Source organism: Panthera pardus, unplaced genomic scaffold, assembly GCF_024362965.1.
Source record: "Panthera pardus isolate Hobbes unplaced genomic scaffold, ASM2436296v1 HiC_scaffold_20, whole genome shotgun sequence".
In the NCBI taxonomy this organism is placed as follows: domain Eukaryota; kingdom Metazoa; phylum Chordata; class Mammalia; order Carnivora; family Felidae; genus Panthera; species Panthera pardus.
In genome coordinates this window covers 6,131,602-6,155,405 of record NW_026526766.1, presented here as the reverse complement: position 1 = coordinate 6,155,405, position 23,804 = coordinate 6,131,602, and the positions used below count along the sequence as shown (strand labels likewise).

The window sequence follows — 23,804 nt, the reverse complement described above, 5'->3', positions numbered from 1 at the left end:
CCTGGGTGGCTTAGCCAGCCTAGCTTCCGACTCTTGGTTTCCGCACAGGTCATGATCTCACAGTTTGTGAATTCAAGCCCTGTGTTGGGCTCTGTGCTGACAGTGTGGAGCCTGCTTAGGATTTCTCTGCCCCTCCGCAGCTTGCTTTCTCTCAAAAAATAAATAAGCATAAAAAAATTAAAACCACATTTCTCTCATTGCAGATACTGTACTAATGCTGTGAGATCATACAGTATGACCTACAGTCATAGGTTGTTTTTATTTGCTTTTAGTACCCCACTTCTCAATTATTATGGAACATTTACAAAGAATGTTATGGGTTGAATCATGTTCCCCCAAAACGATGTGTTGAAATCCTATCCCTCAGTACCAGAATGTGACTTTATTTGGAAATCGGTCTTTTTAAATTTTTTAAATTAAAAAAAATTTTTTTAAGTTAGTTTATTTTGAGAGAGAAAGACAGCAGGGGAGGGCAGAGAGAGAGGGAGAGAGAAAATCCCAAGCAGGTTCTGTGCTGTCAGCACAGAGCCTGACGCAGGGCTCAATCTGACGAACTGAGATCCTGACCTGAGCGGAAAGCAAGAGTCGGACACTTAACCCAGAAATCAGGTCTTTATAGAGTGATCATGTTAAAATGAGGTTGTTAGGGTAGGCCCTAATCTGATATGACACCGTCCTTATAAAAGGGGGATATTTGAACACGAAATAGACCTGCACACAGGGAAGGCTGTGTGAAGACACACAGGGAGATTGGCCATGTGCCTGGAGTGATGGACCTACAAGCCAAGGGTTGTCGCAAACACAGGGGTAGGAGAGGTGAGGAAGGACTTTCCTCTTTAGCTGTCAAAGCCCTGCTGACACCTTGATTCAAGTTTCTGTTGTTTTAAGCCACCCGGTTTTTGGTATTTGTAACAGCAACCCTAGGAAACTAACACAGAGAACTTCCTAAATAGTTACATAATCTCTAATGAACTAATTTTGAAAACAGTGTCCTATAAAATTTAAAAGATAAGTCTGGAGTCTTTTACAGATATGTATTCGCTGGTACAGCTATGATCATTAATCTTTAAAAATTAACCAAAAGTTCTGGAAAGCCTGTGAACATCATAGATTTGCAATTCTGTCAAGAGCATAAATGTACCATACTTCTCTTAGTTTAATAGCAACAGTGCTGGTTGTATTTGTCAAGTTTTAAATTTACACTGTGCATTGAATTGGACTTTGTATGGACAGAGATCCCCCTCCCCTCAACGTTTCTGATTTTGGAATTAATTTTCTTTTTAATCAGAAAAAATTCATAAATTATTTTTCTAATTTCAGCGGTTTTTATTAACAGGAAGATAAATACGTTGTGGTATATTCAGTACAAAAGTGAATGAATTACAGAGGAGCAGGGATATAATCACAAAATTGAAGATAGTGATTAGATTTGGAGAGTTACAGGTGCATGTAATTAGGCAAGGGAACGCAAGGCCTTCAAATTACGGATAGTGAATCATTTAGCTGGATGATGGGTTTGTCAGTGTTCATTTTATCCTTTATACATTATATATGCTTTATATTAGGTATTAAAATCAGTTTGAAATCAGCAGTCTGTGGAAAGAACTATTTGAAGTAGTGGATTACTGAGAATGTATACATTTATTCTTCATGGATATTCAAGGAATATAAAACAGACTATTAGTTGTTATAATATGATTATTAAGAATCTGTTTTAATAGCATGAAATTTTACACAAAAAAATTCATGCATAATCTTGGGACCCCTGGGTGCCTGGGTGGCTTAGTCTGTTAAGTGTCCGACTCTTGATCTCAGCCCAGGTCTTGTTCTCTGGGTGTTGAGTTCAAGTCCTGTGCTGGGCATGAAGCCTACTTAAAGAAAAACACACACACACACAAAACCTCTGGACCCTGTTTTCTGTATTGTCATGGGTTATAAGGAAGTACCTACTAGACTTCTTTATGAATACATGTATTTAGAAACAAGCAGTGCCATTAGGACTAAAATTGCTGCCTAGATTTTCTTTTTTTTAATAAAGCAAATAGTTAGGGGACCTTTAAACCTGTCGGTTTCTGCTGTTTACAGAGTTAAAGTAGTACTTACTAACACACTCTGTGCAAAATGTCAGTCACCAGAGGAGAGGGGAGACTTAAGACCAATTTGTTATCTGCTTCATACAAAAACTTAGTTTGGGGCGCCTGGGTGGCTCAGTCGGTGAAGAATCAATTTTGACTCATGATCTCATGGTTTGTGGGTTTGAGCCCCGAGTCAGGCTCTGTGCTGGCAGCTCAGAGCCTGGAGCCTGCTTCAGGTTCTGTGTCTCCTCTCTCTGCCCCTCCCCGACTCGCACTCTCTCAAAAATAAACAAACATTAAAAACAATTTAAAAAACAAAAAAAAAGTAGTTTGATAAGCCATTTTAATATAGGTGCAAGCAGAGTAAAAACCTCAGGTTTAGTATGTGATCTGACTCCCAAATTAGAGAAGTACTCATTTTTAGAAATTTGAACAGCTTATAAAATCTATATTGAAATACTAAGAAATAAAAAATTAGTAAATGCTAAAACATACTATGATTTTAAGTTAGTGATTAAACATTATCTCTGTTCAACTCTTTTACATTTATTAAATCCGTTGGCAATTATCATTGCTGATTATAACAATCAAAACCTTCTTTAAAATCTCATTTTCTGATTGAGTTGGTTAATGTCTCCTTTGTCGCCAGCATGAAAAAAAAATCTTTCACATAAACAGGTCAAAGATACCAAAATCATTAAAAATAAATACAGGGAAACCGTTCATTCTAACTCGTATCTTTTTTTTTTTTTTTTTAACGTTTATTTATTTTTGAGACAGAGAGAGACAGAACATGAACCGGGGGAGGGCAGAGAGAGAGTGAGACACAGAATCTGAAACAGGCTCCAGGCTCTGAGCCGTCTGCCCAGAGCCCGACGCGGGGCTCGAACTCACGGACTGCAAGATGATGACCTGAGCCGAAGTTGGACGCTCAACCGACTGAGCCACCCAGGCGCCCCTCTAACTTGTATCTTAATGTGTATGTATTTTAGATGCTAAACAAACTGCAACCAGTTTTTCTTTTTTTCTTTTCTGCATAGTTTAGGCTTCTTTTCTAGGCTTTTGCAATCGATTGTAAATAGGTATCCCTAATTATGTTTTTTCCCCTTAATCCGTTTTTAAAAAGACCATCCAAGATAACTTGTTTCCAACTTTTTAAAAAACTCTTTGAGATATAATTGACGTGATATAAATTGCACATTTACAGTGTAAATTTGATCAGACTTGACCTGTATACGTTACCATAGGCAAACATTCTCCAGAGTCATGATAATGAACATACCCTTCACCCTCAGCTGTTTCCTCTTACCTCTTTGTAATAGCTTCCCACCGCCCTTCATCTCCAGGCATTCACTCATCTGCTTGCTTTCTCTTGCTATAGATTGGGTCACCTTTTCTAAAGTTTGATATAAATGGAATCGTACAGTAAGTACGTACTTGTTTTTGCTGTTCTTGTGTGGCTTTCATTTAGCATAATTATAAGGAAGAATTTAACGTTGGTACAGTATTATTAACTAAAATACAGATGTCATTGAAATTTTCCTTAATTTTTCTGCTGGTGTTCTCTTTCTGTTCTAGACTTCTGTATGTCACGTTGCACGTGATTGTTATTCTCAGTCTCTTCATTCTGTAATATTTCCTAAGTTTTTTCTTGTCCTTTATGACCTCTTGATCTTTTTGAAGAGTACTGATCAGTTATTTAATAGAATCTAACCATTTGGGTTTATTTTCTCATGAATAGGATGAACTTACGTATTTTTGGAAAAAATGCCAGAAAAAATGGGTCCTCAGTGTATCATATCGGAGTTCATAATGTTCACATATGTTATTATTGGTGATATTTTACCTTGATCACTTGGTTAGTTGGTGTCTGCCAGATTTCTCCACTGTAAAAAGTTACTGTCTTTTGTAGTTAAAAAGCAACTTGGGGGGACATCTGTGTATATCCTGTTTTTTCCTGATGCTTGCTTACTGATTTTAGCATCCATCACTGGATCTTGCCTGCAACTGTTATTATGCAGTGTTTACCTAAGGGTATTTCTCAGTGTCCTTTTAACTTGTACATTTAATAATTGGAATTCTAATGTAGGGAAGAGCAATCCCTTTGCTTTCATTTAGTTATTTATCTCTATATGGTTTCATAGATACTTGTGTGTTAAAATCCGGTACTGTAATTACTTTGAATTTTTTGCCGCCTTTAAAAAGTTCGTGGTTTACTTAATTTTAAAACTTATTTGTATGTCCCGGGAACAAGTCATTGATACAGAAATGTGATTTGCAAATTTTTTTCTAGTCTGTGGTAATTTTTTAAATTATATTTTTAGCAATATCTTTTGAAGAGAAACATTTTTTGTAAGGACCAATTTATCAATTTTATTATTTTTATTTTGTGAATCATAATTTTTAAATTTTATTTAAGTAGTTACTTACTTCAAGGCCACAGAAGATTTTCTCCTGTATTCCTCAACTTTTATTGATCAAGTTTTATGTAAGTTTCTAATGCCTCATGAGTTAATCTTTTTATATGGCACAAAGTATGGATTGGCATTCTTTTCTTCATGTGGCTTTTTCGGCACCATTTGTTGAACTGATCCTCCCCTCAGTGAATTGACTTTGCATCTTCTATTTCCCTTCTCTGTTTCTGGACTCTGTTTCAATGATTCTCTTTCGCTGATCTGTTTGTTTTGATGCTAATACCACAGTCTTGATTACTGTGACTTTATAATAGATCTTCAATTCAGGTAGCATAAGTTCTCTGTGTTACTTTTAAAAGTTGATTTGCTATTCTAATTTCTTTTTTAGACTCAGGCATCACTTCTAGATTGTTAAATTTCTAGTGGTTTCCCCAATTACATTTCTTCTCTTCATCCATTGTAAATACTATCCAAGGTACTTTTGGTTTTGATTTTGAAACAGTTTAAAAACTTTATTGATAAGGGTTCAGATTCCACACTACAACTTATTTTTAAGAAACTACCCATTGTAGGGGTGCCTGGGTGGCTCAGTCATTTAAGTGTCTGACTCTTGATTTTGGCTCAGGTCATGATCTTGCAGTTTGATTGAGTCCCACATTGGGCTCTACACTGACAGCGTGGAGCCTGCTTGGGATCCTCTCTTTTCCTCTCTCCGCCTCTCTCCTGCTCGTGCTCACTCGTGTGTGTACGCGTGCTCTTTCTTTAAATAAATAAACAAACTTAAAATATTTTTTTAAATGTATAAAAAATAATAATAAAAGAAACTACCCCTTGTCAAGTTTTGGTGTAATATCAAAGAATATTTACGATTATTTAAAAAGTGCAACTATAAATGTGTAAGATTGCATTTTTTTGCATACTCGAATTAAAACAACATGTCACGACAGACAGAAGTAGCTGGGAGAATGAATCCAGCTGGATGTAGTTTATTATACTAGACTTTAAAGAGCTTGGTAAAATAGTACCAGTGTTTATCTTTTTGATTTAGAAATAAAATTATTCAAAAATATGATTATGTTAATATGCAAATGTTATCTTACTGTGATGCAAGCACTTGAGATCTTCCCTTTATAAATTTTAAGTGCATAATGCAGTGTTGTTAGCTATGGGTACAGTGTTGTACAGCAGATCTCTGTAACTTACTCAGCTTGCTTAACTGAAACTTTATGTCCTTGATTGGCAACTCCCCATTTTCCTCTCCTCAGCTTCCTGCAGCCACCATTTCTCTTCGGCACTATGAATTTAACTATTTTAGATACCCCGTATAACTGGAGTCATGTATTCTTTGTCCTTCTGTGACTATCTTTTTCCACTTAGTAAATGTCCTCAAGAGTCATACATGTTGTTGCATATTGTAGAATTCCCTTCTTTTTAAAAAAAGCTGAATAATATTTGTTACATGGATATGCCACATTTTCTTTATTCATTCATCAGACAATGACATTTGGGTTGTTTCCATATCTTAGTTCTTTTGATAAATACTGAGGAGCGGGATTGCTGGACCAGATCATAGTTGTATTTTTAATTTTTTGAGGAACCTCTGTTTGCCATATTGGCTGCACCATGTTACATTTCCCTCATCAGTGTGCCAGGGGTTCCATTTTCCCCACATCCTTGCCAACACTTGGTGTTTTGCTTTTGTTTTGATAATGGCCTTCCTGATAGGTGTGAAGATATATCTTACACAATGGTTTTGATTTCCATTTCCCTGATGGTGATTAGTGACATTGAACATCTTTTTATACCTGTCACTCATTTGTATGTCTTCCTTGGATAAACGCCTATTATTCAAGTCTTTAAATCAGGTATTGCTTTTTTTTGCTATTGAGTTATAGGAGTTCCTTCCATATTTTGGAAATTAACCCATTGTCAGATATATGGTTTGCAGATACTTTCTCCCCATTCTGTAGGTTGCCTTTCTACTTTGTTGATGCTTCCTTTGTAGAAGATTTTTAGTTTGATGTAGCCCCACTTGGCTATTTTGCCTTTTTGTTGCATATTCTTTTATTTCTATATCCATGAAATCATTGCCAAGGCCAGTGTCATTAAGCTTTTCTCTGATTCTAGGAGTTTTATAGTTTCAGGAGGGAACTTTAAGTCTTTAATCTATTTTGAATTGATTTTTGTGTATGGTATTAGATAAAGGTCCAATTTTGTGCATGTGGCTATTTAGTTTTTCCAGCACCAGTTGTTAATGAGACTGTACTTTTTCCATTGTGTATACTTAGAGCCCCCCAACGCTCCCCCACTTTTTTTTTTTTTTTAAAGGGGCACCTGGGTAGCTCAGTGGTTAAATGTCCAACTTCGGCTCAGGTCATGATCTCGCAGTTTGTGGGTTTGAGCCCCGAGTAGGGTCTATGCTGACAGCTCTCTGGTGGAGCCTGGAGCCTGCTTCGGATTCTTTGTGTCTCCATCTCTCTCTATGCTTCTCCCCCACTCTTGCACTGTCAGCACAGAGCCTGATTCTGGGCTCCATCTCACAAACCCTGAGATCATGACCTGAGTCAAAATCAAGAGTCAGATGCTTAATGGACTGAGCCACCCAGGGGCCCCTCTACTTAGACCCCTTGTGAAAGACCCCTTGACCTGTTCGTGGGGATTTATTTCTAGCCTGTCTACTCTGTTTCAGTGGCCTATGTTTGTCTTTTTTTTAAATGTTTATTCTTGAGAGACAGAGTGTGAGCGGGGGAGGGGCAGAGAGAGAGGGAGACACAGAATCCAAAGCAGGCTCCAGACTCTGAGCTGCCAGCACAGAGACCTACCTTTGGCTTGACTTCATGAACTGCAAGATCATGACCTTAGCTGAAGTTGGATGCCCAAACGACTGACCTGCCCAGGCGCCCCCATTGCCCTGTATTTGTCTTTATGCCAGTACCTTACTGTTTGATTAATGTAGTTTTGTAGTATATTTAGAAATCAAGAAGTGCGATGCCACTGGCTTGGTTCTTTCTCATGATTGATTTGGCTATTTGGTTCCATGTGAATTTTAGAGTTTTTTGTGATTCCATGTGAAGTTTAGAATTTTTTTCTAGTTCAGTAAAAAGTACTATTCTGACTTTGATAGGGATTGCATTGATTTGGAGATTGCTTTAGGTATCAGAGACATTTTAACATTTAACAATAAATAAGATTGTTTTCCTAATTTCAGTTTTCAGATAGCTCATAGAAATTGATTCTTGTATGTTGATATTGTATCCTAAAACTTGACTGAATTCTTTTATTAGCTATTAGTTTATTTTTTTTAAGTTTATTTAATTTTTTTGAGAGAGAGAGAGGGAGAGGGAACATGTGCATGCACACACGCATAAGCAGGGGGTGAGTGCTGAGCCCAACATGGGGCTCAGTCCTACAAAGCATGAGATCATGACCCCAGCTGAAACCAAGAGTAGGATGCTTAACTGACTGAGCCACCCAGGCGTCCTGCTATTAGTTTCTTTTTAAGGGAATCTTTAGTGTTTTCTATATATAAGATGATATTGTTTGCATAGAGAGTTTTACTTCTTCCCTTCTGATGTGGATGTTTTTTATTTATCTTGCCTAATTCCTCTGGCTACGACTTCTAGTACTATGTTGAATAGAGGTGGTAAGAGTAGGCATCCTGGACGTGTTCCTGATCTCAGAGGAGAATCTTCCAATTTTTCACTGTTCAGTATGATTTAGTTATAGATCTTAAATGGCCTTATTAATGTTTGAGGCACTTTGCATTTTTATTTGTAGTTTACAAGTTTTTCTTCTGAAAGAGTGTTGGATTTTGTCACATACTTATTCACTTATTGAGATGATTTTGTGGGTTTTTTATCCTTTATTCTTACAATGCAGTGTATCACATTAATTGATTTTTATATGTTGACCCATCCTTGCATCCCAAGAATAAGTCAAACTTGCTTGTGGTGTATAATTTTTTTTTTTTTACTATGCTGTTGAATTCACTTTTCAAGTATTTCACTGAGTATTTTTGCATCTATATTCAGAGATAGTGACTTAGGATTTTTTTTTTTTTTTCCAGTAGTGCCTTCATCTGCTATTTTGTATCAGTTTGAAAGTGTTCTTGCTGATTCAGTAGTTTGAGAAGAATTGGATTTAATTTTTCGTTAAATGTTTGGCAGAATTTGACCGTGAAGCCATCTGGTCCTGGACTTTTCTTTGTTGGGAGGTTGCATACTAGCTGCAGGTCTGTTCAGCTTTTCTGGTTCTTCATGATTCAGTCTTGATAGGTTGTATCTTTCTAGGAATTTTCCCACTTTGTCTATATTGTCCACAGCTGGCATACAGTTTGTAGTTATCTTTGTGATCTTTTGTATGTTTGTGTTATCAGTTGTAATGTCTCCTTTTTTATTTCTTTGAGTTGATTTTGAGCTTTTTTTTTTTTTTTTTACCTTAGTCTAGCTGAAGATTTGTCAATTTTATCTTCAGAAAACTTACTTTTTCCTCTTTTTACTGTTCTCTATTTCACTTATTTCTGCTCTAATCTTTATTATTTTCTTTCTTCTGTAGATTTTGGACTTAGTTTGTTCTTCTAGATCCTTGAGGTATTTAAAATTAGGTTGATTTTAGATCTTCTGTTTTAAGGTAGACATTTATCGCTTATAAACTTCTTAGTACTGCTTTTGCTGTATCCCATAAGTTTTGTTATGTTGTGTTTTAGGTTTTGTTTCTATATATATACACTTTTTAAATTTTTTAATGTTCGTTTATTTTTGAGAGAGAAACAGAGCATGAGCAGGGGAGGGGCAGAGAGAAAGGGAGACAGAATCTGAAGCAGGCTCCGGGCTCTGAGCTGTCAACACAGAGCCCGACATGCAGCTCAAATGCACAAACCATGAGATCATGACCTGAACTGAAGTTGGATGCTTATCCAACTAAGCCACCCAGGTGATGCCCCTCAAAATATTTTCTAATTTCCTTTTTGATTTCTTCTTTGACCCATTTGTTGTTTAAGAGTGTGTTTATCCACCCCCCCCCTTTTTTTTTTTTTTTTTGCTATTTAGTTTCATTCCATTGTGGTCAGAGAAGATAGTTGGTATGATTTCAAGACCTAACGGGATCTGTTCTGGTGAATGTTCTGTGTACACTTAAGAAGAATGTGTATTCTGCTATTTGCAGAAAGCTCTGTATGTATGTCTTAGCTTCATTTGATCTGTAGTGTTGTTCAAGTCTTCAGTTTCTTCATAGATTTTGTCTCAGTGTTCTATTACTGAAAGTGAGATATTGAAGTACCCTACTATTTTATTGCTGTTTACTTCCTTATTCACTTTTGCAAATATTTGCTTTATTTAGATGCTCTGGTGTTACACCTAATATACTACTCTGTGTGTGTGTGTGTGTGTGTGTGTATGTGTTTATTTATAATTATTAGGTATTTCTGGTGAATTTATTCTTTTATCATTGTACAGTGTCTTTTTCCCCTTTTGACACTTTGACTTAAAGTCAGTTTTGTCTGATGTAAGCTATAGTCTCCTGTGCTCTCTTTAAGCTTACCATTTGCATGGAGTATCTTTTTCTATCCTGTCACTTTCAGCTTATGTATGTGCTTAAATCTAAAGTGATTTCTGGTAAGGAGGTCTAGTGGTGTTGAACTACCTCAGCTTTTGTTTGTTTAGGAAAAATATTATCTTCATTTTTTTTTTTAATGTTTATTTTGAGAGAGAGAGTGTGCACATGGGTTGGGGGGGGGGGGGAAGAGAGAGAGAGAGAGAAAGAGAAAGAATATCCCAAGAAGACTCCATGCTGTCAGCACAAAACCTGACGTGCGTCTCAATCCCATGAACTGTGAGATCATGACCCAAGCCGAAACCAAGAGTTGGACACTTAACCATTTGAGCCATCCAGGCTCCCGTGTCCTTCATTTTTGAAGGACACTATTGCTGGATATAGTATTCTTACTTGGCAGCTTTTTTCTTTCAGCTTTTTGAGTATATCATCCCACATTCTTCTGGCCTGCAAGATTTCTGCTGAGAAACCCACTGATAGTCTAATGGGGATTCTTATACATGACAGGTTGCCTTTTTCTTGTGCTTTCAAAATTCTCACTGCTTTTACTTTTGACAGTTTGATTGTAATTTTTCTCCTTGTGTATTTCTTTGAGTTCCTCTTCTTTGGGTTTCTTTGGGCTTCTTGGATCTGTGTGTCCATTTCCTTCCTCAGATTTGGGAATTTTTCAGACATTGTTTTCTTGAATAAACTTTCAGGTAATTTTTCTTTCTTTTCTCCTGCTGTGCATATATTGGTCTGTTTTTAGTGTCCCATAAGTTCCTGAAGCTTGCTGCATTCTTTTTCATTTTTTTCCTTATTGGTCTTGTGATTGAATGATTTCCAGTGACCTTTATTAGAATTTGCTGATCCTTTCTTCTGCTTGATTTAGTTTTATGTTGAGCCCCTCTCATGAATTTTTATTTCAGTTATTTTCTTCAACTTCATGTCTGTTTGATACTTTTGTATATTTTCTGTCTCTTGTTGCAGTCCTCAGTTGGCTCATTTGTTGTTGTTCCAGTCTCAGTGAGCATCTTTATGATGGTTATTTTGAATTATTTTTCTGGTAAATTATAGAGCTGTGTTTCATTAGGGTCTCTGTCTGGAGATTTATCTTCTTTCCTTTGTTTGGAACACATTAACTTGTTTCTTCATCTTCCTTGACTCTCTGTGTTGGTGTGTGTGCATTAGACAAAACAGTCACCTCTCCCAGTCTTCGTGGAATGGTCTCATATATTCAAAGACTGCCGTCCCCCAGTCCACCCTGGCCAGAGATTCTGGTGGCCTCTCAAACCTTCATGCTAGTCCAACATGCTTCTTTTGTTTTCTGTGCTTCCCAAGTGTCTAGGGTATGCTGAATCCCCTCAGTGCACTGTAACAAATGGACTGAAGCCATTCCCCAGTCATTCGTCAGAAAAGTTGGATTGCTATAAGCTCCATCCAACTGTTTCTGTCCATAGGGAGAAGGTGGAAGTTGTTTTTTTGGTTGTTGTTGTTTCTTTCGTTTTGTTTTTTCATCCACTTGCTCCTTGCTGAGTCAGGGGAAGGGCTGTGGCAACTCCCGGACCAAACTCTGTCTCTGTTCTCCTGACCTCCCTGGTGGCTAGATTATGCCAGGTTTCATCACGGCCTCAAGACAGACCCTCTTCCCTCCCTATGGACAGCCCCCAGAAAAGTTGGGGCACTGGACTTGAGGACTCTTTCCCTTCCCAAGAAGAAGCTGGAGGTGGAGGGTTTATCCTGTGTTGGGGGTAGGTGTTCTGGTGGGTGTAGGGGTTTGGGCATCCCAAATCTCCCTACCAGTTTTGATGAGTCTGATTCTGTATTTATCTAGCCTTCAGGTGCCTTTCAGTTACTTTCTAGATTTCTTGCCATAGGGAATTTTTGTTTGAATTTTTTGCTGAATTTATGTGTTTGTGGGGTGAAGGAGAGTCCAGGGTTTCCTACTCTCTCATCTTGCTGATGTCACTTCTCCCAAGGTACTGATTTTTAACTTTTAATTGATACTTGAAGAACAAACAACTGATGTCTAACAGTTTTAATGTATTTGGAATATTGCTAGCTTCTTGGAAACATTTGTATTTTGCTTTTAGGGATGAAAAAAGGGTTTTAAGGGAATGGTATATGTACCACTATGTTCCAAAGGCTAAAGTAAAAGAAGCTAGCTATAAAAACTGTATTCTAGTTGGTAAATTTATTTACTGTAGGAAAATACTTAGCAGTTCCAAACTACTCTAGTATACAGTAGAATTTAACAAAGAACTAAATTAATTGAATGAGATGATGACTAGAAAAAAGTTAAAAGTAAGGGAGAAGGCTAGAACTAACCACATTGTGCTTCATTGCACTCCTATGTTCCTGTCTACAAATATATACATATGTGTATACAGAAAAAAATAGACATGTTTATTCATATATAGGTTAGTATAGGTATGTATGTTACCTACTGTGTTTGCTGTGAGGACGTAGAAGCAATGATACCCCACTAACAACAAGCATCTTGTTTCCAGATCTTGCTTTTTAAATATTATTCTCTAATAAAAATGGAACAGGTGTCCCTGGAAAAATGGCTGCTTCTAGGACAACAGCAGGAAAAGTATAAGATGACCCTTTGAGGCTTCTTATACTACTGGAAAGTGATATCCTGTTTTCTAGCACCATTTGATGAAAAGACCATGTGTTCTCCTTTGTATTTCCTTTGCCCCTTCGTTGAATGTCACTTGACTGTATTTATGTGAATGTATATCTGGTGCTTTCTATTCTGTTCTATTGAACAGAATATTTTCCATTCTTTGTTTAGTACCACATTGTCTTATTATTGTATCTTTATAGTAAGTCTTGGGGTAGCATCAAGTCCTTCAGCTTAGTTCTTCTCCTTCAGTATTGAGTTGACCATTCTGGTCTTTTGCTTGTCCATGTAAACTTTAGAGTCAGCCTGTTGATGTCTTTAAAATAACTTGCTGTGATTTTGATTTTGATTGTATTGAATCTGTAGTTCAAGTTGTGAAGGACTAACATCTTGACAGTATTGGATCTTCCCAACCATGAACTTGGAATATCCCTCCATTTATTTAGTTCTTTTAAAAATCTGTTCATCAGAATTTTGTAGTTTTCCTCACATAGGTTGTATACATATTCTATTAGATTTGTGCCTAAATAAATTTTTTTGGTTGCTAATACAAATGCTATTTTGTTTCTAATTTTGAATTCCACTTGTTCATTGCTGTTGTATGAAAAAGCAATTGATGTGTATATGACTATTGTATTCTGTAACCGTACTAATAATTATTATTTCTGTGTTATTTGTTGTTGGTTCTTTTGGATTTCTATATAGGCAGTCATGTCATATATAAAGAAAGTTGTACTCCCCCCCCCCACCCCAACCTGTGTATCTTTTATTTCCTTTTATTGTCTTACTACATTAGTAAGGACTTCCATTGTGACTTTGAGAAAGAGTGTGAGAGGGAGGTGCCTTTACTTTGTTCTGGATTTTAGTAGGAAAGCTTGTAGTTTCTTACCAGTGAGTATGGCATTAGTTATAGGTTCTTTGTAGGTATTCTTTGTCAGATTGAAGAAGTTCCCCTAGTCTTAGTTTACTGAGAGTTTTTATCATGAGCGGGTCCTGGATTTTCTCAAGTTCTTTTCCTGAATTTATTGGTACATTCATGTGTTTTTTCTTCTTTAGCCTGTAGATAGGCAATAGATTACATTAAAAAAAATAGATTACATTAATTGGTTTTTGCATTTGTTTTGAAAAATATTTAATGTTTATTTCTTTTTTTTTTTTTTTTTTTTCAACTTTTTTTTTTTTTTTTTTTTAATTTATTTTTGGGACAGAGAGAGACAGAGCATGAACGGGGGAGGGGCAGAGAGAGAGGGAGACACAGAATCGGAAACAGGCTCCAGGCTCCGAGCCATCGGCCCAGAGCCTGACGCGGGGCTCGAACTCACGGACCGCGAGATCGTGACCTGGCTGAAGTCGGACGCTTAACCGACTGCGCCACCCAGGCGCCCCTTAATGTTTATTTCTGAGACACACACACACACACACGCACGCACACAGAATCTGTAGCAGGCTCCAGGCTCTGAGCTGTCAGCACAGAGCCTGACGTGGGGCTCGAACTCACAGACTGCAAGATCATGACCTGAGCCGAAGTTGGACACTTAACTGACTGAGCCACCCAGGCGCCCAGTTTTTGCATTTTTTAAAATGTCTATTTATTTTGAGGGAGGGAGGGAAAGAGAGCACTCATGAACAGGGGAGAGGCAGAAAGAGAGGGAGAGAGAGAATCCCAAGCAGGCTCTGTGATGTCAGCATGGAGCCCAACAAGGGGCTTAATCTCATGACTGTGAAATAATGATCTGAGCTGAAATCCAGAGGTGGGTGCTTACCCGACTGAGCCACCCAGTTGCCCTGATTTTTGCATATTGATCCAGTCTCGCATACCTGGAATAAATCTCACTTGGTTATAGTGTATAATTCTCTTATTTAAAAAAATTTTTTTTCAATATTTATTTATGTTTGAGAGAGACAGAGCGTGAGTGGGGGAGGGGCAGAGAGAGAGGGAGACACAGAATCTGAAACAGGCTCCAGGCTCTGAGCTGTCAGCACAGAGCCCAACATGGGCCTCCACCTCAGGAACCATGAGATCATGACCTGAGCCAAAGTCGAATGCTTAACTGGCTGAGCCACCCAGATGCACCATTGTGTATAATTCTTTTTAAACACTGTTAGATTAGATTTGCGAATGTTTTGCTGATAATTTTTCAGCTGTGTTCATGAGAGATATTGGTCTGCTGTTTTGCATTATTGTAATATTTTTGTTTGGTTTAGTTATTCGGCCAATTCTGACCTTATAGAGTTAGGAAGTATTCTCTGTGCTTCTGTCTTCTGGAATAGATTGTAGAGAATTTGTGTAATTTCCTAAATGTTTGATAGAATTAACCAGTGAACCCATCTGGGCCTGTTTCTTTTTGTTTTTGAAGGTGATTAGTAATCAACTCAATAACTTAAATGTGTGTAGTCCTTTTCAGATTGTCTTTCTTTTGGTTCTTTTTAGTTGATTTATTTGGGCTAATTAGGGCTGATGACTTAATGTTATCTTTTATACACATTTAGAGTTACTAAAGTATTTTCAGAGTGCTCCATGATAAATTATCTTAAATTTGTTTTGTATGTATTTTTATGGGATAATAATAAAATAAATCTCTTTCCTTCCAGCCTAGTGTGTTAATTGTAACCTACAAGGAACCTGAAAAATCATCTTCTCAGTTTGGATTCTACAAACAAGCTGAATGGAGGCCAGATAGTACCATGATAGCTGTGTCAGTAAGTAGAATTTTCAACTTCAATAGTGTTTTTTATGAAATCATTACATTGCATTTAAATTTGATTCTTTTAGATGACTTCCATTTCGGTCTTTCCCACCCATTAGCATTTATCTTCTGTGATAGGAATTGCTATCCCGATTCTTCTATTCAGGGTACTCTTACGTATCTTTTTGTGATTCTTCTGCTTCCTCCCTTCCCTAAATTAAGCCTCCCTATTGGCCTCCCTATTTCCTGAGACACAACTATGTGGAAATTAGGACAGCTTGTTACCCTAAGTAGTCTCTAAGTGTTCAGCTGAAAGTAAGGGCTGCACACCTTATTCTTTTGTCTTTAGTCTTCTTACTTTCCTGTTTTGTCCTGGAAGTTTAATCCAAAATTTAAAAACTTTCATCTCTATTCACACAGTACTCCCAAATTTATGTTTTAAAGGCCTGTCCTCCATCTTTAAGGATGCCTCACAAAAATGATAACCTTTATGTTTTTATGTCAAACTAAATTTTCATATCCATTTCGATCTATTTTTGCATTTCTCCTCTGTTCGATTAGTGTGCTTTGATCTGGTTAATTTTACCCTTTCAATCTATGTTTTGTCATTGTCATCTCTTGGACTGTCATTATGACCTAATCTGAATTAGCTATCATATATATATATGGTTAATCTTTATTGAGCGTCTCCTATGTAAATACTGTGATAACCATTATACGTGGATCATCTCATTTAATTTTAAATCAACAGTTTGAAGTAGATACTGTTATTCTTCATAGTAAATGAAGTTATATTGAAGATGTGATTTTTTTTTTTTTTTTTTTTTTTTACTTTTTATTTATTTATTTTGAAAGAGAGCACTTGCACGCAAGCAGGGGAAGGGCACAGAGATAGAGGGAGAGAGTGAATCCAGCACAGAGCCCAATATAGGACTCTGTCTCATGAACCATGAGATCATGACCTGAGCCAAAATCAAGAGTTAGATGCTTAACCGACTAAGCCACTGAGTCACCACTTAGGAATTAAGTGTTATATAGATGGTGTATATCAGAAAGAAGGGATTAAATTAGGTATTTAGATTCTATTTACAGGCATAACTTCTGGTGTACTTTGCTTTATTGCGCTTTACAGATACTGCATTTTTACAAATCGATTATTTGGCAATTTTGGTAATTATCACGATATTTCAAACTTTTTCATTATTTTTGTTATAGTGATTTGTGATCAGTGATCTTTTTGTTACTATTGAGGGTCGTTTTGGGTGCCATAAACAGTGTGCATATGAGATGGCAGACTTAATAAGTGTTGGGTGTGTGCTCACTGCTCTGGTGGCCTGTTCTTTCCCTGTCTGATCCATCTCCTTGGGCCTCCCTATATGAGAGACACAACTATATGGAAATTAGGACCGCTTGTTACCCTACAGTAGTCTCTAAGTGTTCAGCTGAAAGTAAGGGCTGCACACCTTTCACTTTCAGTTGAAAGCTAGAAACGATTAAAACTTAGTGAGGGAAGCATGTTGAAAGCTGAGACTTCTTACACTAAACAGCCAAGTTGTGGAAGCGAAGGAAAAGCTCCCGAAGGAAATTAAAAGCGCTACTCCGGTGAACACACAACAGATAAGAAAACCAAAGAGCTTTCTTGCTGATGCGGAGAACGTTTTAGTGGGCTGGACAGAAGATGAAACCGGCCGCAGCCTTCCCTTCGGAAGAGCCTAAGCCAGAGCGAGGCCCTGACTCTTCAGTCCCGTGAAGGCTGACAGAGGTGAGGAGCCTGCAGAGGACGAGTCTGAAGCGAGCGGAGGTGGTTTCGGGAGGTTTGAGGAAGGAGGCCGTCGTCCCCACGTGGAAGTGCGGAGAGGGGCACATCTGCTTACTGCTTGGCGCGCTGAGTGTTTTCAGCCCGCTGTTGAGGCCTGCGCAGAGATAGAAACGATTCCTTTCAAAATATTGTCACTTATTGACTGTGCGTCTGATTGCACAAGAGTTCTGATGCAGTTGGACAGTGAGATTAATGTTGTCTCGTGTCTGTTAACAAAACATCCATTCTGCAGATCAGAGAGTCATTCTGACTTTCAAATCTTACTGTTAAAGAAAAACGTTTCTTAAGGCTCTAGCTGCCATAGATAGTGGTTCCTCTGATGGATCTGGGAAAAGTAAATTGAAAACCTTCCGGGAAGGAGTCACCGTCCTAGATGCCACGGGGAACATTCATGATTCATGGGGAAAGCTCCAAATACCAGCATTATTAAGAATTTGGAAGAGGTCGATTCCAGTCTTTCCGGATGACGTGGAGGGGTTCGAGACTTGAGGGAAGGAAATAGATGCAGCAGGGGAACTAGGATCAGAAGTGGGGCCTGATGATGGGACAGAACTGCTGTCATGTCATAAAACGTGAGCAGGTGAGGAGTTGCTGTTCATGGGTGAGCAAAGAAGGTGGTTTTCTGAGATGGAATCTACTCCTGGTGAGGATGCCGTGAAGACTATTGAAATGACCATGAAGGATCTAGAATATCTCATCAGCCAGGTTGATGGAGCAGCAGCAGCAGAGTTTGGGAGGATTGACTCCGATTTCGAAAGAAGTTCTGTGGGCAAAATGCTATCAAACAGCACTGTATGCTGCAGAGAGAGTTTCGTGAAAGGAAGAGTCAGTTGATGCAGCAAATTCTGTTGTTTTATTTTAAGAACTTGCCACAGCCATCCTGACTTTCCGCAGCCACCACCCTGTCCAGTCAGCAGCCATCCCCAGCAAAAAGATTTCTAGCTGCTGAAAGCTCAGATGGTAGTTGGCATTGTTTTTAACAGTCAAGTATTTTTAAATGAAGGTATGTACACTGTATTTTTAAACATAATGCTATTGCAGGCCTAAATAACCACAGTGTGGAGTAAATGTAACTTTTATATGCCCTGGAATACCAAAAAATTCTTCTGAGTTGGCTTTATTGTGAAATTCACTTTACTGAGGTGTTCTGGAACTGTAGCTGCACTGTCTCAGAGGTATGCCTCTGTTCTTCTGCATTAACTTCTGTCTCTGCTTTCTGTCCTTTTTTTAGTCTGCTATATAATGCTGACCAGGTTAATCATTGGAAAATGGTGCACATGATCAAGATATTAAATAGTTCCTTCTGCAGACTACCAGCTACCTACCAAATCTACCTCCTGCCTATGTTTGTAAGGACAGTGAATTAAGAGTAGTTCAACATATTTCAATTATTTTAAAAAGTCAGAAAAAACATATATATATGTTTTTTAATTATTTTTTTATAATTTGTTTTTTATTTTTTACTTTTTTAATAAAAATTAAAATTGAATTAATAGATAAGGATTATTTATTTATTTATTTATTTTTAATATGAAATTTATTATCAAATTGGTTTCCATAAAACACCCAGTGCTCATCCCAACAGGTGCCCTCCTCAATGCCCATCACCCACCTTCCCCACCCTCCCACCCCCCATCAACCCTCAGTTTGTTCTCAGTCTTTAAGAGTCTCTTATGGTTTGGCTCCCTCCCTCTTTTTTTTTTTTCCCCTTCCCCTCCCCCATGGTCTTATAATTTATTGTTAAGTTAGCTAACATACAGCGTATACACGGTGCTCTTGGCTTTGGGAGTAGATTTGCATGATTCATCACTTACATACAATACCCAGTGCTCGTCCTAACAAGTGCCCTCCTCAGTATTTCCCCCTCTCCCCCACCCCCCATCAACCCTCAGTTTGTTCTCTATATTTAAGAGTCTCTTATGGTTTGCCTCCCTCTCTGTAACTATTTTTTTTTTCCTCTGCTTCCCCCATGCTTCTCTGTCAAGTTTCTCAAATTCCACATAGGAGTGAAAACATAGGATACCTTCTTTCTCTGATTTCGCTTAGCATAATACCCTGCAGTTCCATCCATGTTGTTGCAAATGGCCAGATTTCATTCTTTTTCATTGCCAAGTAGTATTCCATTGTGTATATAAACCACAATTTCTTTATCCATTCATCAGTTGATGGACATTTAGGCTCTTTCCATAATTTGGCTATTGTGGATAGGGCTGCTGTAAACATCGGGGTACATGTGCCTCTATGAATCAGCACTTCTGTATCCTTTGCATAAATACCTAGTAGTGCAATTGCTGGGTCATAGGGTAATTTTATTTTTAATTTTTTTGAGGAACCTCCACACTGTTTTCCAGAGTAGCTGCATCAGTTTGCATTCCTGCCAACGTGCAAGAGGGTTACCCTCAGAAGTAATATTTTTGACAACTGAAAATTGTATGAATTTTATTTTTTATTTTTTAAATTGAGGTTTAGTTAGCATACAATGTTATATTTTCTGGTGCACAGAGTAGTTCGATTCCACACATATATTCTCAGTGTTCACCAGGATACATGTACTCTTCATCCTCTTTATCTATTTCACCCATCCTCCCTGCACACCTTCTCTGTGGCAGCCACTAGTTCTCTGTATTTAAGAGTCTGTTTTTGGGGTGCCTGGGTGGTCCAGTCAATTAAGTGACCGACTTTGGCTCAGGTCATGATCTCATGGTTCGTGGGTTCGAGCCCCGTGCCAGACTCTGTGCTGACACTTGCTCCGAGCCTGGAACTTGCTTTGAATTCTGTGTCTTTCTCTTCCTGCTCCTCCTCTGCTTGTGCTGTCACTCCCTCACTCTGTCTTTCAAAAATAAATAAATGTAAAAAAAAAAAAAAAAAAAAAAAGTCTTTTTTTGTCTCTTTTTTTTTATTCATTTGTTTTGCTTCTTAAATTGTCCATATTAGTGAAGTCATAGGGTATTTATCTTTCTCTGACTTACTTTACTTAGCATAATTCATTCTAATTCCATCCATATTATGTATGGCAAATGGTAAGATTTCAGTCATTTTTATGGCTAATATTCCTTTGCACTTATATATGTATATACATAAATATGTGTATGTACACAGACACACCATATTTAGCCTTTCGTCTTGGGATGGATACTTGGGTTGCTTCCATAATTTGGCTATTATAAATAATGATTCAGTAAGCATAGCGGTGCATGTATCTTTTCAAATGAGTGTTTCCGTAATCTTCGGGTAAATACACAAAAGTGGAATTACTGGGTTAGAGGGGAATTCTGTTTTTAATTTTTAAAGGAATGTCCACACTGTTTTCCACAGTGGCTGCGTCAGTTTGCATTCCCACCAACAGTGCATGATGGTTCCTTTTTCTCTACATCCTCACTAACAGTTACTTCTTGTGTTTTTGTTTGTTTTGCCTATTTTTGGTTTTACTGGAGGCTCAGGTGGCACATGACAGTTCACAAAATGGCTTCAGGGTAGGGGCTTTTTGTTTTTGATTCTAGCCATTCTCACAGGTATCAAGTGTCTCCTTATGGTTTTGATTAGCTTTTCCCTGATGATTACTCATGTTGAGTATCTTTTCATGTGTCTGTTTCATCTGTATGTCTTCTTTGGAAAATGTCTGTGCAAGTCCTCTACCCAGTTTTAATTGGATTACTTAGAGTTTTGAATTGGGTTGTAGAAGTTGAGGGGTTTTTTCTTTTTTAACGTTAGAGTTGTAGGAGTTCTTACGTATTTTGGATAATAACTCCTTATCAGATCGATCATTTGTAGAAATCTTCTCCCATTCAGTAGGTTTCCTTTTTGTTTTGCTGATGATTTGCTTCCCTTTGCCAAAAACTTTTTGTTTTGGTTTAGTCTCTATAGTTTAATTTTAACTTTTATTTCCCTTGTCAGAGGAGATAATCTGGAAAAATGGTTATTTGGCCAAAGTCAGAGAAATTACTGCCTATGTTTTTTTCCTAGACATTTTATGATCTCAGGTCTCATGTTTAGTCTTTAATCCATTTTGAGTTTGTTTTTTATGTTTTAAAAGTAGTATTATTCTTCTCTGTGTAGCTCTCCATCATCATTTGTCTTTTTCTCCATTGTGTATTTTCACCTCCTTTTTTAATAAATTGACCATATCATTATTGGTTTATTTCTGGCCTCTTTATACTGTTCTGTTGATCTATGTGTCTACGGGCCAGTACTGTACTATTTTGATTATTGCAGCTTCATTGTATATCTTGAAGTCTGGGATTGTGACCTCTCCATCTTTATTCCTCACTTTCAAGTTTGCTTTGGCTATTCATGGTCCTTTGCAGTTTCATACAAATTGTAGGATTATTTTTCCTAGCTTGGTAAAAACAGCTTGTTGATATTTTCATAGGTATTGCGTTAAATCTGTAGATTGCTTTGGGCAGTATGGGCATTTTAACAGCATTGTTTCTTCCAACCCATGAGCATGGAATATCTTTCCGTTTGTGTCATCTTCAATTTCTTTCATCAGTGTTTCATAGTTTTCATAGTCCAGGCCTTTCACCTCCCTGGTTAAGTTTAATCTTAGGTATTTTATTCTTTTTAGTGCAATTGTAAATGGATTGTTTTCTTCTTTTTCTGCTACTATATTGTTAATGTAGAGATATGATACAAATTTCTGAATATTAATTTAGCATCATGTGACTTTACTGAATTCATTTATCTGTTGTTTTGTAGTATTTTGGTAGTCTTGAGGGTTTGCTGTATATGGTATGTCATCTGCAAAAAGTCAAAGTTTTACTTTACTATTTTGGGTTTTCTTTTTCTTTCTTTCTTTCTTTCTTTTTTTTTTTGTCTGATTGGTATGGCTAGGTCTTTGACCACTATGTTGAATAAAAGTGGTGAGAGCGGACATTTTTGTCTAGTTCCTAATCTTAAAAGAAAAGTTCCATTTTTCCCAATTGCAAATGATGTTAACTGTGGATTTTTCATTTAAGGTCTTTATTTTGTTGAGGTATGTTTGCTCTAAAATTTTTTTGTTGAGAGTTTTTATTATGAATGTATGTGGTACGTTGTCATATGCTTTTTCTCTGTCTTTTGAAATGATCATATGATTTTTATCTTTTTTCTTGTTAATGTGATGTATCACATTAATTGATTTGGGCATATTGAACCACCTTTGCTTCCCTGGAGTAAATCCCACTTGATGGTGGTGATTTTTTTTTTTTTTTAATTTAAAGAAATTCCCTCTATCATTTCTTGTTGTATTCAGTTGACCAGTATTTTGTTGAAGATTTTTGCATCTATGTTTATCAGAGATAGTGGCCTGTAATTTTCTTTCTTTGTAATGTCTTTATGTAGTTTTAGTATCAGGGTAATGCTGCTGTTAAAGAGTAAGTTTGGAGGCTTTCTTTCCCCTTCTGTTTTTTTGGACTAGTTTGAAAAGAATATTAACTCTTGTGTAACTGCTTGGTAGAGTTTACCTGTGAAGCTTTCTGGTCCTGGACTTTTGTTTGTTGGGAGTTATTTTTTTTTATTACTGGTTCATTTTCTTTGCTAGTAATTGATATGTTCAGATTTTCAGTGTTGTCCTCATTTAGTTTTGAAGGGTTTTATGTTTCTAGGAATGTATCCATTTCCTTTAGGTTGTCCAAGTTGTTAGCATGTAATTTTTTTTTTATATTCTCTTGTATCAGTCTTTTGTATTTCTATGGTATCAGTTATTTCTCCTTCTTCATCTGATTTTAGTTATTTGAGTTCTCTCTCTTGTTTTGATGAGTCTGGCTAAAGGTTTATCAATTTGTTTATTTTTCTAGAGAACCAGGAAACCAGCTTCTGGTTTCATTGACCTGTCTATTTGATTTTTTTAGTCTCTCTCATTTATTTCTGCTCTAGTTTTTATTATTTCCTTCTAATGGCTTTGGGTTTTATTTGTTCTTTCCCTGTCTCCTATACATAAAGTTAGTTTGAGATTTTTGTTTCTTGAGGTAGTCTGGTATTGCTATAATCTTCCCTCTTTTAAAACAGCTTTTGCTGCATCCCAGAGATTTTGGACTATTTATCTTAAATTTCATTTGTTTCCATGTATGTTTTGATTTTCTGTTTGATTTCTTCATTGACCCATTCAGTGTATAGTACGTTGGTATTTAGCCTCCATGTATTTGTGTGCTTTCTAGGTTTTTTCTTGTGATTGATTTCTAGTTTCATTCCCTTGTGGTCAGAAAGGTGCATGATATGATTTCAGCCTTTTTTTAATTTACTGAAATTTGTGGCTTAATGGGTGATCTGTTCTGGGGAATGTGCCTCATGTACATGAAAAGAATGTGTAATCTGTTGTTTTTGGATGGGACATTTTGAATATATTTGTTAGGTTCCTATGGTCCAATGTGTTATTCAAGGCCGTTATTTTTTTGTTGGTTTTTCTATTGGGGTGTTCTATCTGCTGATGTAAGTGGGGTGTTAGAGTCCCTTGCTATTATATTACTATCAATTTCTTCTTTTATGTCTATTCGTAGTTGCTTTATGTATTTAGGTGCCTCCCACATTGGATGCATAAACAGTTACAATTGTTATATACTATTGTTGGATTCTTCCCTTTATCATTGTGTAGTGCCTTTTGTCTCCTGTTAGAGTCTTTGTTTTAATGTCTGTTTTCTCGGATATATAATTATTGGTACCCTACCTTTCTTTTCA

At 37.1% G+C, this 23,804-nt stretch overlaps 1 protein-coding gene across 3 annotated transcripts in view; it reads left to right on the top strand.

Moving 5' to 3' along the window:
* Positions 1–23,804, top strand: part of RIC1 (RIC1 homolog, RAB6A GEF complex partner 1) — a 142,201-nt gene that overhangs the window by 25,864 nt on the left and 92,533 nt on the right. For all 3 annotated transcript variants that reach the window (XR_002084198.2, XM_019463738.2, XM_019463737.2), the window contains exon 2: positions 15,240–15,347. Coding sequence is in view for 2 of the 3 variants with exons in the window: in XM_019463738.2 (XP_019319283.2) it covers positions 15,240–15,347 (108 nt within the window). In the remaining variant the exon portion in view is untranslated. The remainder of the gene's footprint in view (positions 1–15,239; positions 15,348–23,804) is intronic.